The 23,546-nt window shown below is 49.2% G+C and overlaps 1 protein-coding gene across 1 annotated transcript in view; it reads left to right on the forward strand.

Moving 5' to 3' along the window:
* The first annotated feature begins 3,089 nt into the window (after positions 1-3,089).
* LOC121557944 overlaps positions 3,090-23,546 on the forward strand; it is a 31,817-nt gene continuing 11,360 nt past the window's right edge. The window contains exons 1-4 of the mRNA XM_041871395.2: positions 3,090-3,247; positions 21,622-21,779; positions 21,960-22,083; positions 22,589-22,761. Of these exons, the coding sequence (XP_041727329.2) occupies positions 21,635-21,779; positions 21,960-22,083; positions 22,589-22,761 (442 nt within the window). The 5' untranslated portion in view covers positions 3,090-3,247; positions 21,622-21,634. The remainder of the gene's footprint in view (positions 3,248-21,621; positions 21,780-21,959; positions 22,084-22,588; positions 22,762-23,546) is intronic.

The following is a 23,546-nucleotide window of genomic DNA, read 5'->3' on the forward strand; positions in this document are numbered from 1 at the left end:
GTGCCCAAGGACACTAAGGTAACCTGCCTAAATGACTACCGACCCGTAGCACTGACGTCTGTAGCCATGAAGTGCTTTGAAAGGCTGGTCATGGCTCACATCAACACCATTATCCCAGAAACCCTAGACCCACTCCAATTTGCATACCACCCCAACAGATCCACAGATGATGCAATCTCTATTGCACTCCACACTGCCCTTTCCCACCTGGACAAGAGGAACACCTACGTGAGAATGCTATTCATTGACTACAGCTCAGCGTTCAACACCATAGTGCCCTCAAAGCTAATCACTAAGCTAAGGATCCTGGGACTAAACACCTCCCTCTGCAACTGGATCCTGGACTTCCTGACGGGCCGCCCCCAGGTGGTAAGGGTAGGTAACAACACATCTGCCACGCTGATCCTCAACACGGGGGCTCCTCAGGGGTGCGTGCTCAGTCTCCTCCTGTTCTCCCTGTTCACCCATGACTGCATGGCCAGGCACGACTCCAACACCATCATTAAGTTTGCCGACGACACAACAGTGGTAGGCCTGATCACCGACAACGATGAGACAGCCTATAGGGAGGAGGTCAGAGACCTGGCTGTGTGGTGCCAGGATAACAACCTCTCCCTCAACGTGACCAAGACAAAGGAGATGATTGTGGACTATTCTCATCGACGGGGCTGTAGTTGAACAGGTTGAGAGCTTCAAGTTCCTTGGTTGCCACATCACCAACGAACTATCATGGTCCACACACACCAAGACAGTTGTGAAGAGGGCACGACAAAGCCTATTCCCCCTCAGGAGACTGAAAAGATTTGGCATGGGTCCTCAGATCCTCAAAAAGTTCTACAGCTGCACCATCGAGAGCATTCTGACTGGTTGCATCACCGCCTGGTATGGCAACTGCTCGGCCTCCGACCGCAAGGCACTACAGAGGGTAGTGCGTACGGCCCAGTACATCACTGGGGCCAAGCTTCCTGCCATCCAGGACCTCTATACCAGGCGGTGTCAGAGGAAGGCCCTCAAAATTGTCAAGGACTCCAGCCACCCTAGTCATAGACTGTTTTCTCTGGTACCACATGACAATCGGTACCGGAGCGCCAAGTTTAGGTCCAAAAGGCTTCTCAACAGCTTCTACCCCCAAGCCATAAGACTCCTGAACAGCTAATCATGGCTACCCGGACTATTTGCACAGCCCCCCCACACCCACCCCATATTTTACGCTGCTGCTACTCTGTTAATTATTTATGCATAGTCACTTTAACTCTACCCACATGTTCATATTACCTCAACTACCTCAACTAGCCGGTGCCCCCGCACATTGACTCTGCACCGGTACCCCCCTGTATATAGCCTCCCTACTGTTATTTTATTTTACTTCTGCTCTTTTTTTTCTCAACACTTTTTTGTTGTTGTTGTTTTATTTTACTTTTTTATAAAAAAATAAATGCATTGTTGGTTAAGGGCTGTAAGTAAGCATTTCACGGTAATGTCTACACTGTTGTATTCGGCGCATGTGGCATATAAAATTTGATTTGATTTGATTTGTTGACATCAGTGTGTTCAGTTCTGTTGACAACAGTGTGTTCAGTTCTGTTGACAACAGTGTGTCCGGTTCTGTTGACAACAGTGTGTCCGGTTCTGTTGACAACATTGTGTTCGGTTTTGTTGACAACAGTGTGTTCGGTTTTGTTGACAACAGTGTGTTCGGTTCTGTTGACAACAGTGTGTTCGGTTCTGTTGAGCAAAAACAGTGTGTCCAGTTCTGTTGACAAGTGTCTTCAGTTCTGTTGAGAACAGTGTCTTCAGTTCTGTTGACAACAGTGTGTCCGGTTCTGTTGACAACAGTGTGTTCGGTTTTGTTGACAACAGTGTGTTCGGTTCTGTTGACAACAGTGTGTCCAGTTCTGTTGACAACAGGGTGTCCAGTTCTGTTGAGAACAGTGTATTCAGTTCTGTTGAGAACAGGGTGTCCAGTTCTGTTGAGAACAGTGTATTCAGTTCTGTTGACAACAGTGTATTCAGTTCTGTTGACCAGTGTGTTTTGGATCAATGTATTATATTAAATGTATCATGTATATTTATTAATGAAATGTACAGGTAGGAACCTACACTCTGCACTACTCACTCTGTCTGTCAGCCTGTTTGTCTCTCTGTCTGGCTGGCAATCTGTCTGGGTGGCTGTCTGTCTTTCTGTCAGTCTGTCTTTCTGCCTGTCTGTCTGTCTGTCTGTCTCTCTTTCAGTCAGTCTGTAATACTAATATTAATAATATAATAGTCTGTAATAATAATAATAATATTGTGGTCCTCTGTAGCTCAGCTGGTAGAGCACGGCACTTGTAACGCCAAGGTAGTGGGTTCGATCCCCGGGACCACCCATAAAACAAAAAAATAATAATGTATGCACGCATGACTGTAAGTCGCTTTGGATAAAAGCGTCTGCTAAAAGGCATATTATTTATTTATTTTATTATTATATTGACCTTCTTTATTTATTTATGGACCTTTTATTTGATTTGTAATAGTAATAATACTACTAATAATAGTAATGGTAATTAATGTAACTACTGTATGATGTATACTGTTTTTATTTTAGTTTTTAGTTCTGACACAGGAAACTACCTGATGTAGAGAGAGAGAGTGTTATTCTATGTTTTTACCTGCGTGTGTGTGTGTGTGTGTGTGTATGCATGTGTGTGTGTTTATGCGTGTGTGTGTGTAAGCCATGTACATTTACATATACATTTACATCATTTAGCAGATGCTCTTATCCAGACAATGTAGACTATTGTGTTACACAGCGATGACTCTCTGATGTTGATCTGAACTAATAAAGATGAATTCATTAAACTGTTGCTCTTCCTGCTCTTCCTGTGTAGCCCCTCCGAGTGTGTGTCAAGGTGTGGCCTATAGAACCAGTTTCTGGATTCTCTGTGGTAGAATTCATACCAACACATTAGTCATGTGGTGTTGTGTTAGTGTGTGATAGTGTGTGATAGTGTGTATATGAGGAAGAGCAGCAGGTAGAACAGGATGTCTGAAGGTATGAGAACAGGAAATATAAAACACAGAGCTCCAGACACTCAAAACTAGAGAAACAAACGCACCTGGACGCTTCTGACATGGGAAAATTGGAGATCAATCAACTTCATTGACATTGTGGACTTCCTGTGACCTGTATGACATTACTATGGCAACCCTGTCATGACCGTCACAGGGTCAGAAGTGGCCAATGAGATGCTGCGCTGCTCCAAGACAGGTGAGTTACAACCACACCTGACAAGAGTTCAGTTTGACAGAGTAACAAACCAAATGGACTGTTAGCTAACGTTGGCTAACTATTTCAACTGAAGATAGCACCTCAGACCTCCCTCTCTCTCTCTCTCTCTCTCTCTCTCTCTCTCTCTCTCTCTCTCTCTCCCCCCCTCTCTCTCTCTCTCTCTCTCCCCCCTCTATAATAATAATAATAATAAGCCATTTAGCAGACGCTTTTATCCAAAGCGACTTACAGTCATTCATTTGATACAGTAATTCAACATAGGCAGAAAAAAGATTGCGATTAGCGTAGCACAAAATAATATTTTATTTCATAACTTTGAACACATAACAGGGCAGAATAAAATCAGATTAAAAATAAACATTTAACCTTAAATTTAGGCAGGGGAGTCTCATTGAGACCACGGTTGTGCTTTTTTTGACAGGCAAGTGAAAATAGGGTGATAGTTTAGGTCTCAAGGGTCACATTTGCCTTCCAAACCTTGAATTGTGTCAATGAATAGAAGAAATCAGTTAAACTTGCCAAAAATAAGTAAAATTACCAGTTTCTTCATTGATAGTGTAATGATTAAGTAATGAGATATTACTTATCTTTCTACCATCGTGGGTTTAGTTATAACGCTGGTAATTCAGATTAATGGCTTTTCAGCAGTGTAAAATCAGCAGAAATGTCAAAAAAGGCATCAGAATTCCAGTAAATATTACTGAACATGGGTAGAAAAAGCTTAGTCAACACCTCACAAACCAGGAGAGAAAAAAAACTCCCCTACTGCAGGTCCTCTCTCTCCCCCCTCACTCTCTCTCTCCCCCCTCTCTCTCTCTCTCTCTCTCTCTCTCTCTCTCTCTCCCCCTTCTCCCCCCTCTCTCCCCCCTCACTCTCTCTCCCCCCTCACTCTCTGTCTCCCCCTCTCCCCCCCTCTCTCTCTCTCCCCCTCTCCCCCTCTCTCCCCCTCACTCTCTCTCCCCCCTCACTCTCTCTCTCCCCCTCTCCCCCCTCTCTCTCTCTCTCCCCCTCTCCCCCTCTCTCTCTCTCTCTCTCTCTCTCTCTCGTTCGCTCGCTTTCTCTGTCTCTATATGTCTCTTCCTCTCTCTGTCTCTCAATTCAATTTCAATTTAAGGGCTTTATTGTCATGGGAAACGTATGTTAACATTGCCAAAGCAAGTGAAGTAGATAGTAAACAAAAGTGAAATAAACAATAAATATTAACAGTAAACATTACACTCACAAATGTTCCAAAAGAATAAAGACATTATAATGTCATATTATGTATATATACAGTGTTGGAATGATGTACAAATAGTTAAAGTACAAAAGGGAAAATAAATCAACATAAATATAGTTTGTATTTACAATGGTGTTTGTTCTTCACTGGTTGCCCTTTTCTTGTGGCAACATGTCTAAAATCTTGCTGCTGTGATGACACACTGTGGTATTTCACCCAATAGATATGGGAGTTTGTCAAAATTTGATTTGTTTTCAAATTCTTTGTGGGTTTGTATTCCAATTTCCTCTCTCTCTCTCTCTCGCTCTCTCTCTCTCTCGTTTGTCCATAAAAATAACATCTAATTGACCAGAAATACAGTGTAGACATTGTTCATGTTGTAAATGGCTATTGTAGCTGGAAACGGCTGATTTTTAATGGAATATCTACATAGGCGTACAGAGGCCCATTATCAGCAGGAGTGGGAGGCCCCGGTGCACAACTGAGCAAGAGGACAAATACATTAGAGTGTCTAGTTTGAGAAACAGACGCCTCACATGTCCTCAACTGGCAGCTTCATTAAATAGTACCCGCAAAACACCAGTCTCAACGTCAACAGTGAAGAGGCGACTCCGGGATGCTGACCTTCTAGGCAGAGTGGCAAAGAAAAAGCCATATCTCAGATTGCCCATCTTAACCTTTTCTTTATATTGGCCAGTCTAAGATATGGCTTTTTCTTTGCAACTCTGTAGTACACAGCGTTGTACGAGATCTTCAGTTGCTTGGCAATTTCTCGCATAGAATAACCTTCATTTCTCAGAATAACCTTGGTGCTGATGTTTAGGCCGAGGTATACCACTGGTCAAAAGTTTTAGAACACCTACTCATTCAAGGGTTTTTCTTTTCTTATACTATTTTCTACATTGTAGAATAATAGTGAAGACATCAAAACTATGAAATAACACATATGGAATCATATAGTAACCAAAAACGTGTTAAACAAATAAAAATATATTTTATATATGAGATTCTTCTGTCAAAAGGCGTCAGTGAAATGCGGTGGGCGAAGTCAAACGCAGGACACAGAGCTGATCAGAAAACGTACTTTACTAGAAAGTAATCTGAGAATACACCATCTCCACACAGGGAGGAAATAACCCGCACACTAACGACTGCCGATAACGATAACAATCACACACAACACACAGCGTAAGACAGAGGGTTAAATAGGGAAGACAATACTACATAATGGGAAACAGGTGTACACATTAAAGACATAACAAGTCGAACATGGAAACATGGATCGGTAGCAGCTAGTACTCCGGTGACGACGCACACCGAAGCCTGCCCGAAGCAAGGAGGAGGGGCAGCCTCGGCTGAATCCGTGACAGTACCCCCCCCTTGACGCGCGGCTCCAGCCGTGCGCCGACCCCGGCCTCGGTCGGATGACTCTGGTGGAAATCCCTCAACATCCTAGGGACCCAGCACCGTTCCTCCGGACCGTACCCCCCCACTCCACGAGATACTGCAGGCCCCCCACCCGACGCCTCGAATCCAAGATGGAACGGACCGAGTACGCCGGAGCCCCCTCGATGTCCAGTGGGGGCGGAGGAACCTCCCGTACCTCAGACTCCTGGAGTGGACCAGCTACTACCGGCCTGAGGAGAGACACATGGAACGAGGGGTTAATACGGTAATTAATAGGAAGTTGTAACCTATAACAAACCTCGTTCAATCTCCTCAGGACTTTAAATGGCCCCACAAACCGCCGACCCAGCTTCCGGCAGGGCAGGTGAAGGGGCAGGTTTCGGGTCAAGAGCCAGACCCGATCCCCCGGTGCATACACCGGAGCCTCACTGCGGTGGCGGTCGGCGCTCGCCTTTTGTCGCCTGATAGCCCGCTGCAGGTGTACATGAGCAGCGTTCCAGGTCTCTTCCGAGCGCCGAAACCACTCGTCCACCGCAGGAGCTTCGATCTGGCTCTGACGCCAGGGTGCCAGAACCGGCTGATAACCCAACACACACTGGAAAGGCGTGAGGTTAGTAGAGGAGTGGGGGAGTGAGTTTTGGGCTATCTCTGCCCAGGGGATATATCCCGACCACTCCCCCTGCCGGTCCTGGCAATAGGACCTCAGAAACCTACCCACATCCTGGTTTACTCTCTCCACCAGCCCATTACCCTCGGGGTGAAAACCTGAGGTAAGGCTAATCGAGACCCCCAGACGTTCCATAAACGCCCTCCAGACTCTAGAGGTGAACTGGGGACCCCGATCAGACACTATATCCTCAGGCACCCCGTAGTGCCGGAAGACGTGTGTAAACAGGGCGTCAGCAGTTTGTAGGGCTGTAGGGAGACCTGGCATAGGAATGAGACGGCAGGCCTTCGAAAACCGATCCACAACGACCAAGATCGTGTTGTTCCCCTGTGAGGGGGGAAGGTCCGTGACAAAGTCCACCGATAGATGAGACCACGGCCGTTGTGGAACGGGTAGGGGTTGTAACTTCCCTCTGGGCAGGTGTCTAGGCGACTTACACTGGGCGCACACCGAGCAGGAGGAAACATAAACCCTCACGTCCTTGGCTAAAGTGGGCCACCAGTACTTCCCACTAAGACAGTGCACCGTCCGACCAATACCAGGATGACCAGAGGAGGGTGACGTGTGAGCCCAATAAATCAATCGATCACGAACCTCGAGCGGCACGTACATCCGACCCTCCGGACACTGGGGGGGAGTAGGCTCGGTACGTAACGCCCGCTCGATGTCCACATCAACCTCCCACACCACCGGTGCCACCAGACACGACGCCGGGAGTATGGGAGTGGGCTCAATGGACCTCTCCTCTGTGTCATACAGTCGGGACAGGGCGTCTGCCTTAGCGTTCTGGGAACCTGGTCTGTAAGTGAGAGTAAACACAAATTGAGTGAAAAACATAGCCCATTTTGCCTGACGAGGGTTCAACCTCCTCGCCGCCCGGATGTACTCCAGGATACGATGGTCAGTCAAAATGAGAAAAGGGTGTTTAGCCCCCTCAAGCCAATGCCTCCACACCTTCAGGGCTTGAACCACAGCTAACAGCTCCCGGTCCCCCACATCATAATTGCGCTCCACCGGACTGAGCTTCTTAGAAAAGAAAGTACAGGGGCGGAGTTTTGGTGGCGTACCCGAGCGCTGAGACAGTACAGCACCGATCCCAGACTCGGACGCATCCACCTCAACCTGGAATGCCAAGGAAGGATCCGGATGAGCCAGCACCGGAGCCGAAGTAAACAGGTCCTTCAGATGCTTAAAAGCCCTGACCGCCTCAGCCGACCACTGCAGACGCACCGGCCCTCCCTTTAGCGAGGAGGTAATGGGAGCCGCTACCTGCCCAAAGCCCCGGATAAACCTCCGGTAGTAATTGGCAAAACCCAAGAACCGCTGCACCTCCTTCACCGTGGTTGGAGTCTGCCAATTACGCACGGCCGAAATGCGGTCAATCTCCACACCTGACGCGGACAAGCGGTGTCCCAGGAAGGAGATGGACTCCTGGAAGAACAGACATTTCTCCGCCTTCACATACAGGTCATGCTCCAACAGTCTACCAAGCACCCGACGAACCAGGGACACATGCTCGGCTCGTGTAGCGGAGTATACTAGAATGTCATCGATATACACCACTACACCCTGTCCATGCAGGTCCCGGAAAATCTCATCAACAAACGATTGGAAGACTGAAGGAGCATTCATCAGACTGTATGGCATGACGAGGTACTCATAGTGCCCCGAGGTGGTCCTAAATGCTGTCTTCCACTCATCTCCCTCCCGAATACGCACCAGGTTGTACACGCTCCTGAGATCCAATTTAGTGAAGAAGCGCACCCCGTGCAATGACTCCGTCATACTAGCAATCAGAGGTAGTGGATAGCTATATTTTATTGTGATCTGATTTAGACCATGGTAGTCAATGCACGGGCGTAAACCTCCATCCTTCTTCTTCACAAAAAAGAAACTCGATGACGCAGGGGAAGTGGACGGCCGAATGTATCCCTGTCTCAGAGATTCAGTGACATATGTTTCCATAGCCGCCATCTCCTCCTGTGACAGGGGATACACGTGACTCCGGGGAAGCGCAGCGCCTACCTGGAGGTTTATCGCACAATCCCCCTGTCGATGGGGTTGTAATTGAGTCGTCTTCTTTTCACAGAAGGCGAGAGCCAAATCGGCATATTCAGGCGGAATGTGCATGGTGGGAACCTGGTTCGGACTTTCCACCGTAGTTGCCCCTACGGAAACACCTACACACCTCCCCAAGCACTGATTAGACCATCCCTTTAGAGCCCTCTGTTGCCATGAAATAGTGGGGTCATGAGATGTTAACCAGGGAAGCCCCAACACCACGGGAAATGCAGGAGAATCAATCAGATATAGACTAATCATTTCCTCATGGCCCTCCTGCGTTTTCATCCTGAGAGGCGCTGTGACCTCCCTAATCAAGCCTGACCCCAAAGGGCGGCTGTCTAGGGCATGGATAGGGAAGGGCACATTGACAGGCACAATAGGAATCCCTAACTTATAGGTAAACTGATGATCAATAAAGTTCCCAGCTGCGCCTGAATCTACTAGCGCCTTATGCTGGGACTGAGGAGAAAACTCGGGAAACACAACATTCATACACATATGCGCAACAGGGAGCTCTGGGTGAGTTGGGTGTCTACTCACCTGGAATGACTCATCAGTGCGCTGCCTACTGCCTCGACTCCTAGGAGGCCCTCCCCAGCACCGACCAGCAGTGTGTCCTCTGCGGCCACAGTTGGTGCAGGGGACGGCCCCTCTACTGGTCTCCCTCATAGCAGCACCTCCGAGCTCCATAGAGGTAGGGTCGGAGGTGCTGGGGGATGGAATGGACGGCCCCAACTCCGGACGTCCGCGGGTAGCCAACAGGGTATCCAGGCGAATCGACATGTCCACCAGTTGGTCCAGGCTTAGGTTGGTGTCCCTGCAGGCCAATTCCCGACGAACGTCCTCCCTCAAGCTACATCGGTAGTGGTCGATGAGGGCCCTCTCATTCCATCCTGCGTTGGCAGCCAGAGTCCGAAAGTCCAGTGCGAATTCCTGTGCGCTCCTCTTCCCCTGTCTGAGGTGGAATAGACCCGTAATAACAAGTGCAGAATTACTCGGCATGTAAACTGTAATACAATGTACTCAGGAGACCAACGGACAATATTGGACAAGGACAATGGGGAACAGAGGGCACATATATGCACATACCAATCACGGGGAATGGGAACCAGGTGTGCGTAAGGAGACAAGACAGTCCGGGGTTGGTGGTAATGAAACAGATCAGTGACGCCTAGAAGGCCGGTGACGTAGACCTCCGGAGCTGGTGAACGGAATGAGCAGCAGTACCGTGACACGTAGCATTCCTAATGAAGGTGTCTCTACAGATACACGGTAGTTATTGGGGTCAAATTTGTCTCCACTTTTGTGGATTGGGGAAGATGCCAGTGCTAAGGATGATGTTTAAGTATAGCCAATTGGAATTTGTGGTCTGTATATTTTATCATTTCATTGAGGATACCATCAACACCACAGGCCTTTTTGGGTTGGAGGTTTTGTATTTTGTCCTGTAGTTAATTCAATGTAATTGGAGAATCCAGTGGGTTCTGGTAGTCTTCAAATCAAATCAAATTGAATTGTATTTGTCACATACACGTGTTTAGCAGATGTTATAGCGGGTGTAGCGAAATGCTTGTGCTTCTAGCTCCGACAGTGCAGTAATATCTAACAAGTAATCTCTAACAATTTCACAACAAAGAAAATATACATACCTGTATATGGACAAGCAATGACAGAGTGGCATGGACTAAGATACAGTATAATATTTTATAATAGAATGCATATGAGATGAGTAGTGCAAGATATGTAACACATTATTAAAGTGACTGTAAACATTATTAAAGTGACTAGTGGCCCATTTCTTAAAGTGGCCAGTGATTTCAATAGGATGCTCTCAATTGTGCATCTGTAAAAGTTTGTGAGGGTTTTAGGTGCCAAGCCGAATTTCTTCAGCCTCCTGAGGTTGAAGAGGCTCTGTTGCGCCTTCTTCACCACACTGTCTGCGTGGGTGGACCATTTCAGTTTGTCGGTGATGTGTACGCCAAGGAACTTGAAGCTTTCCACCTTCTCCACTGCGATCCCGTCGATACTCCTGAGTGGCGCAGTGGTCTAAGGCACTGCATCGCAGTGCTAACTGTGCTACTAGAGATCCTGGTTCGAATCCAGGCTCTGTCGCAGCCGGCCGCGACCGGGAGACTCATGGGCGGCGCACAATTGGCCCAGCGTCGTCCAGGGTAGGGGAGGGAATGGCCGGCAGGGATGTAGCTCAGTTGATAGAGCATGGCGTTTGCAACGCCAGGGTTGTGGGTTCGTTTCCCATGGGGGGCCAGTATAAAAATAAAAAAAATGTATTCACTAACTGTAAGTCGCTCTGGATAAGAGCGTCTGCTAAATGACTAAAATGTAAATGTAAATGTAATGTGGATAGGGGGGTGCACCCTCTGCTGTTTCCTCGATCATCTCCTTTGTTTTGTTGACGTTGAGTGAGAGGTTATTTTTTCTGGCACCACACTCCCAGAGCCCTCACCTCCTCCCTGTAGGCGGTCTCATCTTTGCTGTTGTGTCGTCTGCAAACTTGATGATTGAGTTGGAGGCGTGCTTGGCCACGCAGTCATGGGTGAACAGGGAGTACAGGAGGGGGCTGAGCACGCACCCTTGTGGGGCCCCAATGTTGAGGATCAGCGAAGTGGAGATCTTGTTTCCTACCTTCACCACCTTGGGGCGGCCCATCAGGAAGTCAGGAAGTCCAGGACCCAGTTGCACAGGGCGGGGTTCAGACCCAGGGCCCTGAGCTTAATGATGAGCTTGGAGGGTACTATGGTGTTGAATGCTGAGCTATAGTCAATGAACAGCATTCTTACATAGGTATTCCTCTTGTCCAGATGGGATAGGGCAGTGTGCAGTGTGATGATGATTGCATCGTCTGTGGATCTATTGGGGCGGTAAGCATTTATTTATTTTATTTTATTTCACCTTTATTTAACCAGGTAAGCCAGTTGAGAACAAGTTCTCATTTACAACTGCGACCTGGCCAAGATAAAGCAAAGCAGGGTGTCACGATCGTCGTATACAGAGGAGGACCAAGGCGCAGCGTTGCAGGCAAACATACTCTTTATTTAGAGACACGAACAAAACGATAACGTGACAGTTCACGGTCTAACAAAAACCAACTAGAAACAAGAACCCACAAACACAACGGGAAAACAGACAGTTTAAATATGGCTCCCAATCAGAGACAACCAGCCCCAGCTGACACTCGTTGCCTCTGATTGGGAGTCACTCAGGCCAACATAGAAATAAACTACATAGATCTACACACCCTGGCTCAACATAACAGTGTCCCCAGAGCCAGGGCGTGACAGTACCCCCCCCTAAAGGCGCGGACTCCGACCGCGCCAACTAAATACCACAGGGGAGGGACCGGGTGGGCACTCCGCCTTGGCGGCGGATCCGGCTCCGGGCATGATCCCCACTCCCTCTCTAACCCCCCAAAGTACCCCTGGTCCGGTCTGGCCCTGCTGACCGGAGCTGGACTGCACACTGGTGGAGCGGATTGCTCTAGCTCCGGCGTGACGCAGCTGACCCGTGCTGAACCAGGCACCAGTGGAACAGGCACGGGCTGTGGCGGACTGACGACGCACATCACTGGCTTGGTGTGGGGAGCAGGAACGGCCCGAGCCGGGCTGACGAAACGCACCCCTGACTTGGTGCGGGGAGCAGGAGCGGGCCGAACCGGGCCGACGAAACGCACCCCTGACTTGGTGCGGGGAGCAGGAGCGGGCCGAACCGGGCTGACGAAACGCACCACTGACTTGGTGCGGGGAGCAGGAACGGGCCGAGCCGGGCTGACGGGCGCACCACTGACTTGGTGCGGGGAGCAGGAACGGGCCGAGCCGGGCTGACGAAGCGCACCACTGACTTGGTGCGGGGAGCAGGAACGGGCCGAGCCGGGCTGACGAAGCGCACCACTGACTTGGTGCGGGGAGCAGGAACGGGCCGAGCCGGGCTGGCGAAGCGCACCGTAGGCTTGGTGCGAGGGGCAGGAACGGGCCGAGCCGGGCTGGCGAAGCGCACCGTAGGCTTGGTGCGAGGGGCAGGAACAGGCCGAGCCGGGCTGGCGGCGCACCGTAGGCTTGGTGCGAGGGGCAGGAGCAGGCCGGGCCGGGCTGGCGAAGCGCACCGTAGGCTTGGTGCGAGGGGCAGGAACGGGCCGAGCCGGGCTGGCGAAGCGCACCGTACACTTGGTGCGGGGAGCAGGAACAGACCGGACCGTACTGGGGACACACACCACTGGCCCTACACCGGGATCTGGAACGGGCCGGACCGGACTGGTAACACACCCCAGTACCTCTCGCCGTGCCTCTACACCTTCCATCCCCTCTTCGACCAGTGGCCCCCGTAACCTGGCGGCCTCCTCTGCCAACCCGCTGGACCGCTCTATCGCGGCCTCCTGCTGCCCCGACGTCGTGAGCCCCCCCTAAAAATTTTCTGGGGTTCTTTCCTACCCGTGGACCAGGTCTCCATACTCTTCGCCAGCCTTTCGCCCTTCTCCTTCCACGTCAAGCCCCTCTCTTGCTCACCCGGCTTGACCCAGTCGAGACTCTTCATCCATTGCTCCATAGGCCAGCCTCTCTGCTCTTCACTTGGCTGGGCCCAGTCGAGACTCCTACTCCACTGATCCCAGGTCCATCCTCTCTCCTCTTCACGCTGCTTGGTCCTGTCTTGGTGGGTTCTTCTGTCACGATCGTCGTATACAGAGGAGGACCAAGGCGCAGCGTTGCAGGCAAACATACTCTTTATTTAGAGACACGAACAAAACGATAACGTGACAGTTCACGGTCTAACAAAAAACAACTAGAAACAAGAACCCACAAACACAACGGGAAAACAGACAGTTTAAATATGGCTCCCAATCAGAGACAACCAGCCCCAGCTGACACTCGTTGCCTCTGATTGGGAGTCACTCAGGCCAACATAGAAATAAACTACATAGATCTACACACCCTGGCTCAACATAACAGTGTCCCCAGAGCCAGGGCGTGACACAGTGCGATAAAAACAACAACACAGAGTTACATATGGGGTAAACAAAACATAAAGTCAAAAATACAACAGAAAATATATATACAGTGTGTGCAAATGTAGCAAGTTATGGAGGTAAGGCAATAAATAGGCCATAAGCATGACAAGAAAGACACTACATAAAGAGAGACCTAAGACAACAACATAGCATGGCAGCAACACATGACAACACAGCATGGTAGCAACACCACATGACAACAACATGGTAGCAACACAACATGGCAGCAGCACAACATGGTAGCAGCACAAAACATGGTACAAACATTATTGGCCACAGATAACAGTACAAATGGCAAGAAGGTAGAGACAACAACACATCACACGAAGCAGCCACAACTGTCAGTAAGAGAGTCCATGATTGAGTCTTTGAATGAAGAGATGGAGATAAAACTGTCCAGTTGGAGTGTTTTTTGCAGCTCGTTCCAGTCGCTAGCTGCAGTGAACTGAAAAGAGGAGCGACCCAGGGATGTGTGTGTTTTGGGGACCTTTAACAGAACATGACTGGCAGAACGGGTGTTGTATGTGGACGTAGGTTGGGGTGCCTTGTAAGGATCCGACGGCGAGTGGGTAATCTGCCTCTACCATCAGTCCTATTAGCCAACATACAATCATTGGAAAACAAAATGGACGACCTAAGATCAAGGATATCCTACCAACGGGACATTAAAAACTGTAATATCTTATGTTTCACCGAGTCGTGGCTGAACGACAACATGGATAACATACAGCTGGCTGAATATATGCTGATAGAATGGCTGATTCCGGTAAGACAAGGGGTGGCGGTCTGTGTATATTTGTAAACAACAGCTGGTGCACGAAATCTAATATTAAGGAAGTCTCAAGGTTTTTCTCGCTTGAGGTAGAGTATCTCATGATAAGCTGAAGACCACACAATTTACCAAGTGAGTTTTCTTCTATATTTTTCATAGCCATCTATTTACCACCACAAACCGATGCTGGCACTAAGACTGCACTCAATGAGTTGTATAAGGCCATAAGCAAACAGGAAAATGCTCATCCAGAGGCAGCGCTTCTAGTGGCCGGGGACTTTAATGCAGGGAAACTTAAATCCGTTCTACCTAATTTCTACCAGCATGTTAAATGTGCAACCAGAGGAAAACAAACTCTAGACCACCTTTACTCCACACACAGAGACGCGTACAAAACTCTCCCTCGCACTCCATTTGGCAAATCTGACCATAATTATATCCTCCTGATTCCTGCTTATGAGCAAAAACTAAAGCAGGAAGCACCAGTGACTCTTCCGATGGCATTGAGGAGTACACCACATCAGTCACTGGCTTCATCAATGTGTGCATCAGTGCATCGATGACGTCGTCCCCACAGTGACCGTACGTACATACCCCAACCAGAAGCCATGGATTACAGGCAACATCCGCACTGAGCTAAAGGGTAGAGCTGCCGCTTTCAAGGAGCGGGACTCTAAGCCGGACGCTTATAAGAAATCCCGCTATGCCCTCCGACGAACCATCAAACAGACAAAGAGTCAATACAGGACTAAGATTGAATCGTACTACACCGGCTCCGATGCTCGTCGGATGTGGCAGGGCTTGAAAACTATTACAGACTACAAAGGGAAGCACAGCCGCGAGCTGCCCAGAGACACAAGCCTACCAGACGAGCTAAATCACTTCTATGCTCGGTTCGAGGTAAGCAACACTGAAGCATGCATGAGAGCATCAGCTGTTCCGGATGACTAAATGATCACGCTCTCCATAGCCGATGTGAGTAAGACTTTTAAGAAGGTCAACATTCACAAGGCGCAGGGCCAGACGGATTACCAGGACGTTTACTTCGAGCATGCGATGACCAACTGGCAAGTGTCTTCACTATAATTTTCAACATGTCCCTGACTGAGTCTGTAATACCAACATGTTTCAAGCAGACCACCATAGTCCATGTGCCCAAGAACACTAAGATAACCTGCCTAACTGACTACCGACCCGTAGCACTAACATCTGTAGCTATGTTCACCCATGACTTTATGGCCAGGCACGACTCCAACACCATCATTAAGTTTGCCAACGACACAACAGTGGTAGGCCTGATCACCGATAACGATGAGACAGCCTATAGGGAGGAGGTCAGAGACCTGGCCGTGTGATGCCAGGATAATAACCTCTCCCTCAACGTGATCAAGACAAAGGAGATGATTGTGGACTACAGGAAAAAAAAGAGGACTGAGCACGCCCCCATTCTCATCGACGGGGCTGTAGTGGAACAGGTTGAGAGCTTCAAGTACCTTGGTGTCCACATCACCAACAAACTATCATGGTTCAAACACACCAAGACAGTCGTTAAGAGGGCACGACAAAGCCTATTCCCCCCCCAGGAGACTGAAAAGATTTGGCATGGGTCCTCAGATCCTCAAAAGGTTCTACAGCTGTACCATCGAGAGCATCCTGACTGGTTGCATCACTGCCTGGTATGGCAACTGTTCGGCCTCCGACCGCAAGGCACTACAGAGGGTAGTGCGTACGGCCCAGTACATCACTGGGGCCAAGCTTCCTGTCATCCAGGACCTCTGTACCAGGCGGTGTCAGAGGAAAGCCCTAAAAATGTTCAAAGACTCCAGCCACCCTGGTCATAGACTGTTCTCTCTGCTACCACACAGACAACAGCACAAAGGGCAAAAAGGTAAAGACAACAATACATCACACGAAGCACAACTGTCAGTAAGAGTGTCCATGATTGAGTCTTTGAATGAAGACATGGAGATAAAACTGTCCAGTTGGAGTGTTTTTTGCAGCTCGTTCCAGTCGCTAGCTGCAGCGAACTGAAAAGAGGAGCGACCCATGGATGTGTGTGCTTTGGGGACCTTTAATAATGTGACTGTCAGAACGGGTGTTGTATGTGGAGGATGAGGGCTGCAGTAGGTATCTCAGATAGGGGGGAGTGAGGCCTAAGATGGTTTTATAAATAAGCATCAACCAGTGGGTCTTGCGACGGGTATACAGAGATGACCAGTTTACAGAGGAGTATAGAGTGCTGTGATGTGTCCTATAAGGAGCATTGGTGGCAAATCTGATGGCCGAATGGTAAAGAACATCTAGCCGCTCGAGAGCACCCTTACCTGCCGATCTATAAATTACGTCTCTGTAATCTAGCATGGGTAGGATGGTCATCTGAATCAGGGTTAGTTTGGCAGCTGGGGTGAAACAGGAGCGATTACGATAGAGGAAGTCTAGATTGAACCTTAGCCTGCAGCTTTGATATGTGCTGAGAGAAGGACAGTGTACCGTCTAGCCGTACTCCCAAGTACTTGGATGAGGTGACTACCTCAAGCTCTAAACCCTCAGAGGTAGTAATCACACCGGTGGGGAGAGGGGCATTCTTCTTACCAAACCACATGACCTTTGTTTTGGAGGTGTTCAGAACAAGGTTAAGGGCAGAGAAAGCTTGTTGGCCACTAAGAAAGCTTTGTTGTAGAGCGTTTAACACAATATCCGGGGAGGGGCCAGCTGAGTATAAGACTGTATCATCTGCATATAAATGGATGAGAGAGCTTCCTACTGCCTGAGCTATGTTGTGATGTAAATTGAGAAGAACGTGGGGCCTAGGATGGAGCCTTGGGGTACTCCCTTGGTGACAGGCAGTGGCTGAGACAGCAGATGTTCTGACTTTATACACTGCACTCTTTGAGAGAGGTAGTTAGCAAATCAGACTAAAGACCCCTCAGAGACACCAATACTCCTTAGCCGGCCCACAAGGATGGAATGGTCTACTGTAACAAAAGCTTTGGCCAAGTCAATAAAAATAGCAGCACAACATTGCTTAGAATCAAGGGCAATGGTGACATCATTTAGGACCTTTAAGGTTGCAGTGACACATCCATAACCTGAGTGGAAACCAGATTGCATACCAGAGAGAATACTATAGACATCAAGAAAGCCAGTCAGTTCATTATTGACAAGTTTTTCCAACACTTTTGATAAACAGGGCAAAATAGAAATTGGCCTATGACAGTTAGGATCAGCTTGATCTCCCCCTTTAAATAAAGGATGCACCGTGGCTTCCTTCCAAGCAATGGAAACCTCCCCAGAGAGGAGAGACAGGTTAAAGGTCAGAGACAGGCTTGGTGACGATAGGGGCAGCAACCTTAAAGAAGAAAGGGTCTAAACCATCTGACCCAGATGTTTTTTTGGGGTCAAGTTTAAGGAGCTCCTTTAGCGCCTCAGACTCAGTGACCGCCTGCAGAGAGAAACTTTGTTGTGGGGCAGGGGAAAAGAGGGAGGAGTGTCGGGGCTAGTTGCACTTGTTCTCAACTGGCTTACCTGGTTAAATAAAGGTTAGGAAATGGGCTGGGAGATTAGGAAATGTTGGACGGGCAAGGAGGCATGAATGAGTCCAATAGGAATCCTGACTTAATGAAGTGGTGATTAAAGAGCTCAGCCATGTGCTCCTTGTCAGTAACAACCACATCATCAACATTAAGGGACATGGGCAGCTGTGAGGAGGAGGGTTTATTCTCCAGGTCTTTAACCGTTTTCCAGAACTTCTTGGGGTTCGACCCACAGAGAGAGAACTGCTCCTTAAAGTAACTAACTTTGGCCTTCCGGATAGCCTGAGTGCAGATAGACTTTGATTTTACTGTGGTCTGAGAGAGGTGTTAGTGGGCTGACTGTGAAGGCTCTGAGAGTCTCTGGGTTGAGGTCGGTGACAAAGTAGTCTACAGTACTGCTGCCAAGGGATGAGCTGTAGGTGTACCTACCAAAAGAGTCCCCTCTTAGCCTACCATTGACTATGTACAGACCCAGTGTTCGACAGAGCTTCAGGAGCTGAGCTCCATTTTTGTTTTTCACTTTGTCATAGTCGTTTCTGGGGTGGTATGTGGGGTGGGAAAAGTTATTGCTTCCCGGTAGGTGTTTGTCCCCATGACTGTTAATAGTGTCTAGTTCTTCTGCTGTTCTAGCATTCAGGTCTCCACAGACCAGCACATTGCCTTGGGCCTGAAAGTGACTAATCTCCCCCTTTAGAATGGAGAAACTCTCTTCATTGAAGTAGGGTGACTCTGAGGGGGGAATGTATGTGGCACAGAGGAAGACGTTGTTATCTGTTAAGATAGCCTCCTTGTTGATTTTTAACCAGATAAAGAATTTTCCTGTTTTGATCAATTCGATTGAATTAGTTAGTTCAGATTTATACCATATTAGCATTCCCCCTGAGTCTCTGCCCTGTGTGATTCCTTTTAATTTGGTGGATGGTACGATTATCTCCCTATAACCTAGTGGACAGCCAGTGGAAACATCACCTCTGCACCATGTTTCCTGTAGTACTACAATATCAACACCATCCATTTCTTTAAGGAAGTCTGGGTTTCTGCTCTTTAGCCCAAAAGCAGAGGACTTCAATCCTTGTAAATTCCAACATGCAACGTAAAAAGATTTCATAACTGTTTTTTCTTTACCTTCAAAATGAGATAAACACTCACAATCCAACAAGAACTATTAAAATAGGATTTTTCAATTAACGTAAACTCTTATTATGCAAATGTTATTTGTTTATAATTTAAGATGGCATTTGTGTCATACCACTTGGGTGGATGTAGTGTGAGGATGGTGGAGTTCTTGTGCTCATCTTACCATGACCCTCGGCCTATCACATTTGAGCATAGTAGATTAAGCATTTGTTTGATGTCACTCATTTTGTTGGTGGGGGCTGGGCCAGTTGCTCCTCTCACAGCTTGTGCAAAGCTCTGCCTGCCGGGCTGTGGCTCCTCCAGGTGTGGGTCTGCGGTGGGGGAGAGGGGGTGGTAGGCCTCGTCTGGGTGGGTCTGAAGCTGGGATGGGGTGGTCTGTGCTGTGCTGGCTATTCAGTGTAACAGACAGAGGATACTGACTAGGGATCCCCCTTTCCTTTCCACAGTCGGTCCTGATATACGGGTTAAGGTTAGGATGAAGGTACGGGTTAAGGTACGGGTTAGGGTTAAGGTACGGGTTAGGGTACGGGTTAAGGTTAGGGTTAGGGTTAAGGTACGGGTTAAGGTACGGGTTAGGGTACGGGTTAAGGTACGGGTTAAGGTTAGGGTTAAGGTACGGGTTAGGGTACAGGTTAGGGTACGGGTTAAGGTACGGGTTAAGGTACGGGTTAAGGTACGGGTTAAGGTTAGGGTTAAGGTATGGGTTAGGGTACGGGTTAAGGTACGGGTTAAGGTACGGGTTAGGGTACGGGTTAAGGTTAGGGTTAAGGTACGGGTTAAGGTTAGGGTTAAGGTACGGGTTAAGGTACGGGTTAGGGTTAAGGTACGGGTTAAGGTACGGGTTAGGGTACGGATTAAGGTACGGGTTAGGGTTAAGGTACGGGTTAGGGTTAAGGTACGGGTTAGGGTTAAGGTACGGGTTAAGGTACGGGTTAGGGTACGGGTTAAGGTACAGGTTAGGGTTAAGGTACGGGTTAAGGTACGGGTTAGGGTACGGGTTAAGGTACGGGTTAGGGTACGGGTTAAGGTACGGGTTAGGGTTAAGGTACGGGTTAGGGTACGGGTTAAGGTACGGGTTAAGGTTAGGGTTAAGGTACGGGTTAGGGTACGGGTTAAGGTACGGGTTAGGGTTAAGGTACGGGTTAGGGTTAAGGTACGGGTTAGGGTTAAGGTACGGGTTAGGGTACGGGTTAAGGTTAGGGTTAAGGTACGGGTTAGGGTACGGGTTAAGGTACGGGTTAAGGTACGGGTTAAGGTTAGGGTTAAGGTACGGGTTAAGGTACGGGTTAGGGTTAAGGTACGGGTTAGGGTTAAGGTACGGGTTAGGGTTAAGGTACGGGTTAGGGTACAGGTTAAGGTTAGGGTTAAGGTACGGGTTAGGGTACGGGTTAAGGTACGGGTTAAGGTACGGGTTAAGGTACGGATTAAGGTACAGGTTAGGGTTAAGGTACGGGTTAGGGTTAAGGTACGGGTTAGGGTACGGGTTAAGGTACGGGTTAGGGTTAAGGTACGGGTTAAGGTAAGGGTTAAGGTTAGGGTCAGGGTTAGGTAGGGGACAAATTCTTAACCCCAAGTGGGTGTTAAGTGTGCACGGGCACAGGGGCTATATATATCCTCCTTTATGTTTTAATGAAAAAAATTAGTAGGATCAGTGCCACTGAGGTTAAAGTTAGGGTTAGGGTTAGGGTTAGGTTTAGGGTCAGGGTTAGGGTTAAGGTACGGGTTAGGGTTAGGGTTAAGGTTAGGTTTAGGGTCAGGGTTAGGGTTAAGGTACGGGTTAAGGTACGGGTTAAGGTACGGGTTAAGGTTAAGGTACGGGTTAAGGTTAGGGTTAAGGTACGGGTTAAGGTTAGGGTTAAGGTTAGGGTTAAGGTACGGGTTAAGGTACGGGTTAAGGTTAGGGTTAAGGTACGGGTTAGGGTTAAGGTTAGGGTTAAGGTTAGGGTTAAGGTACGGGTTAGGGTTAAGGTTAGGGTTAAGGTACGGGTTAAGGTATGGGTTAAGGTACGGGTTAAGGTTAGGGTTAAGGTACGGGTTAAGGTACGGGTTACGGTTAGGGTTAAGGTTAGGGTTAAGGTACGGGTTAAGGTTAGGGTTAAGGTTAGGGTTAGGGTTAAGGTTAGGGTTAAGGTACGGGTTAAGGTTAGGGTTAAGGTTAGGGTTAAGGTACGGGTTAAGGTAGAGACAACAATACATCATGCAAAGCCTAACCCTGGGTTAATCTGTTGGCCAACGCTAACCTAACCCTGGGTTTATCTGTTGGCCAACCCTAACCTAATCCTGGGTTAATCTGTTGGTCAACCCTAACCTAACCCTGGGTTAATCTGTTGGCCAACCCTAACCTAATCCTGGGTTATCTGTTGGCCAACCCTAACCTAACCCTGGGGTTATCGGTTGGCCAACCCTAGCCTAACCCTGGGTTTATCTGTTGGCCAACCCTAACCTAACCCTGGGTTTATCTGTTGGCCAACCCTAACCTAACCCTGGGTTTATCTGTTGGCCAATTTTAACCTAATCCTGGGTTTACGCCACCACAGGGCTGCAGTGTCCATGCTGTACAGATTGACCAATCAGGTGAGATTGGTGTCATCTGTCATGGTCGTCAGGGCAACTAGTGGTTGTGAGGGAGGTGTCTCCATGGTGATATGGCTTCAGTGTTCCATCTGTCTCTGGTTCTTCCTCTGGCCTTCAGCAGGTAAGACCTGACTACACACACACTAATCGAACTCTGATTAAGACAGATTCACTCAGGCTAATTTACACTCTCACTAATTGTGTGTGTGTGTGCGCCTGTTTGTTTGCGTCTGTGTTTGTGTGTCTGTTTGTGTGTATGTGTGTATGTGTGTGTGTGTGTGTGTGTGTATGTATGTGTCAGGGTGTCTCTCCCCTCCTCAGAATGTGTCTGTAGAGTTTCTGGACTTCCACGGGACAGTCCACTGGCTGGCCGGAGCTGACAACACCAACCATGCCCACTACTCTGTAGAGATACAAGCACTCAGGTCAGTGGCAGGGTTTCAGTGTGTGTCTGTGTCTGTGTCTGTGTCTGTCTGTCTGTCTGCCTGCCTGCCTGCCTGCCTGCCTCTGTGCCTGTCTGCCTGCCTGCCTCTGTGCCTGTCTGCCTGCCTGCCTCTGTGCCTGCCTGCCTGCCTGCCTGCCTGCCTGCCTGCCTGCCTGCCTCTGTGCCTGTCTGCCTGCCTGCCTGCCTGCCTGCCTGCCTGCCTGCCTGCCTGCCTCTGTGCCTGTCTGTCTGCCTGCCTGCCTCTGTGCCTGTCTGCCTGTCTGCCTGCCTCTGTGCCTGTCTGCCTGCCTGCCTGCCTCTGTGCCTGTCTGCCTGCCTCTGTGCCTGTCTGCCTGTCTGCCTGCCTCTGTGCCTGTCTGCCTGCGTGTGGTTGGATGGCTGGATGGTTGGATTGTTGGATGGCTGGTTGGATGAAAGAGAGAAAGAGAGAGAGAGTGAAGGAGAGTGAAGGAGGAGGAGTGATGATGTGTCCTCTTGTGATGTAGTGAGTCATGGTGGCAACCCGGTAACTGCAGCAACCCCGTTGCCATGGCGTGCCCCCTGGACATTCCACTGACCTGCCTTTTAAAGAATTACAATGTCAGAGTGAGGGCGGAGCTAGGAGAGCAGACGTCAGCCTGGAAATACCTGGAAGCCACAGTACAGCCCTGGGCAGACAGTAAGACACACGGTACAGCCCTGGGCAGACAGTAAGACACAGTACAGCCCTGGGCAGACAGTAAGACACACAGTACAGCCCTGGGCAGACAGTAAGACACACAGTACAGCCCTGGGCAGACAGTAAGACACACGGTACAGCCCTGGGCAGACAGTAAGACACAGTACAGCCCTGGGCAGACAGTAAGACACAGTACAGCCCTGGGCAGACAGTAAGACACGGTACAGCCCTGGGCAGACAGTAAGACACACGGTACAGCCCTGGGCAGACAGTAAGACACAGTACAGCCCTGGGCAGACAGTAAGACACGGTACAGCCCTGGGCAGACAGTAAGACACACGGTACAGCCCTGGGCAGACAGTAAGACACAGTACAGCCCTGGGCAGACAGTAAGACACACAGTACAGCCCTGGGCAGACAGTAAGACACACAGTACAGCCCTGGGCAGACAGTAAGACACACGGTACAGCCCTGGGCAGACAGTAAGACACACGGTACAGCCCTGGGCAGACAGTAAGACACACAGTACAGCCCTGGGCAGACAGTAAGACACAGTACAGCCCTGGGCAGACAGTAAGACACACAGTACAGCCCTGGGCAGACAGTAAGACACAGTACAGCCCTGGGCAGACAGTAAGACACACGGTACAGCCCTGGGCAGACAGTAAGACACAGTACAGCCCTGGGCAGACAGTAAGACACACAGTACAGCCCTGGGCAGACAGTAAGACACAGTACAGCCCTGGGCAGACAGTAAGACACACGGTACAGCCCTGGGCAGACAG

Source organism: Coregonus clupeaformis, unplaced genomic scaffold, assembly GCF_020615455.1.
Source record: "Coregonus clupeaformis isolate EN_2021a unplaced genomic scaffold, ASM2061545v1 scaf0324, whole genome shotgun sequence".
Classification (NCBI taxonomy): Eukaryota; Metazoa; Chordata; class Actinopteri; order Salmoniformes; family Salmonidae; genus Coregonus; species Coregonus clupeaformis.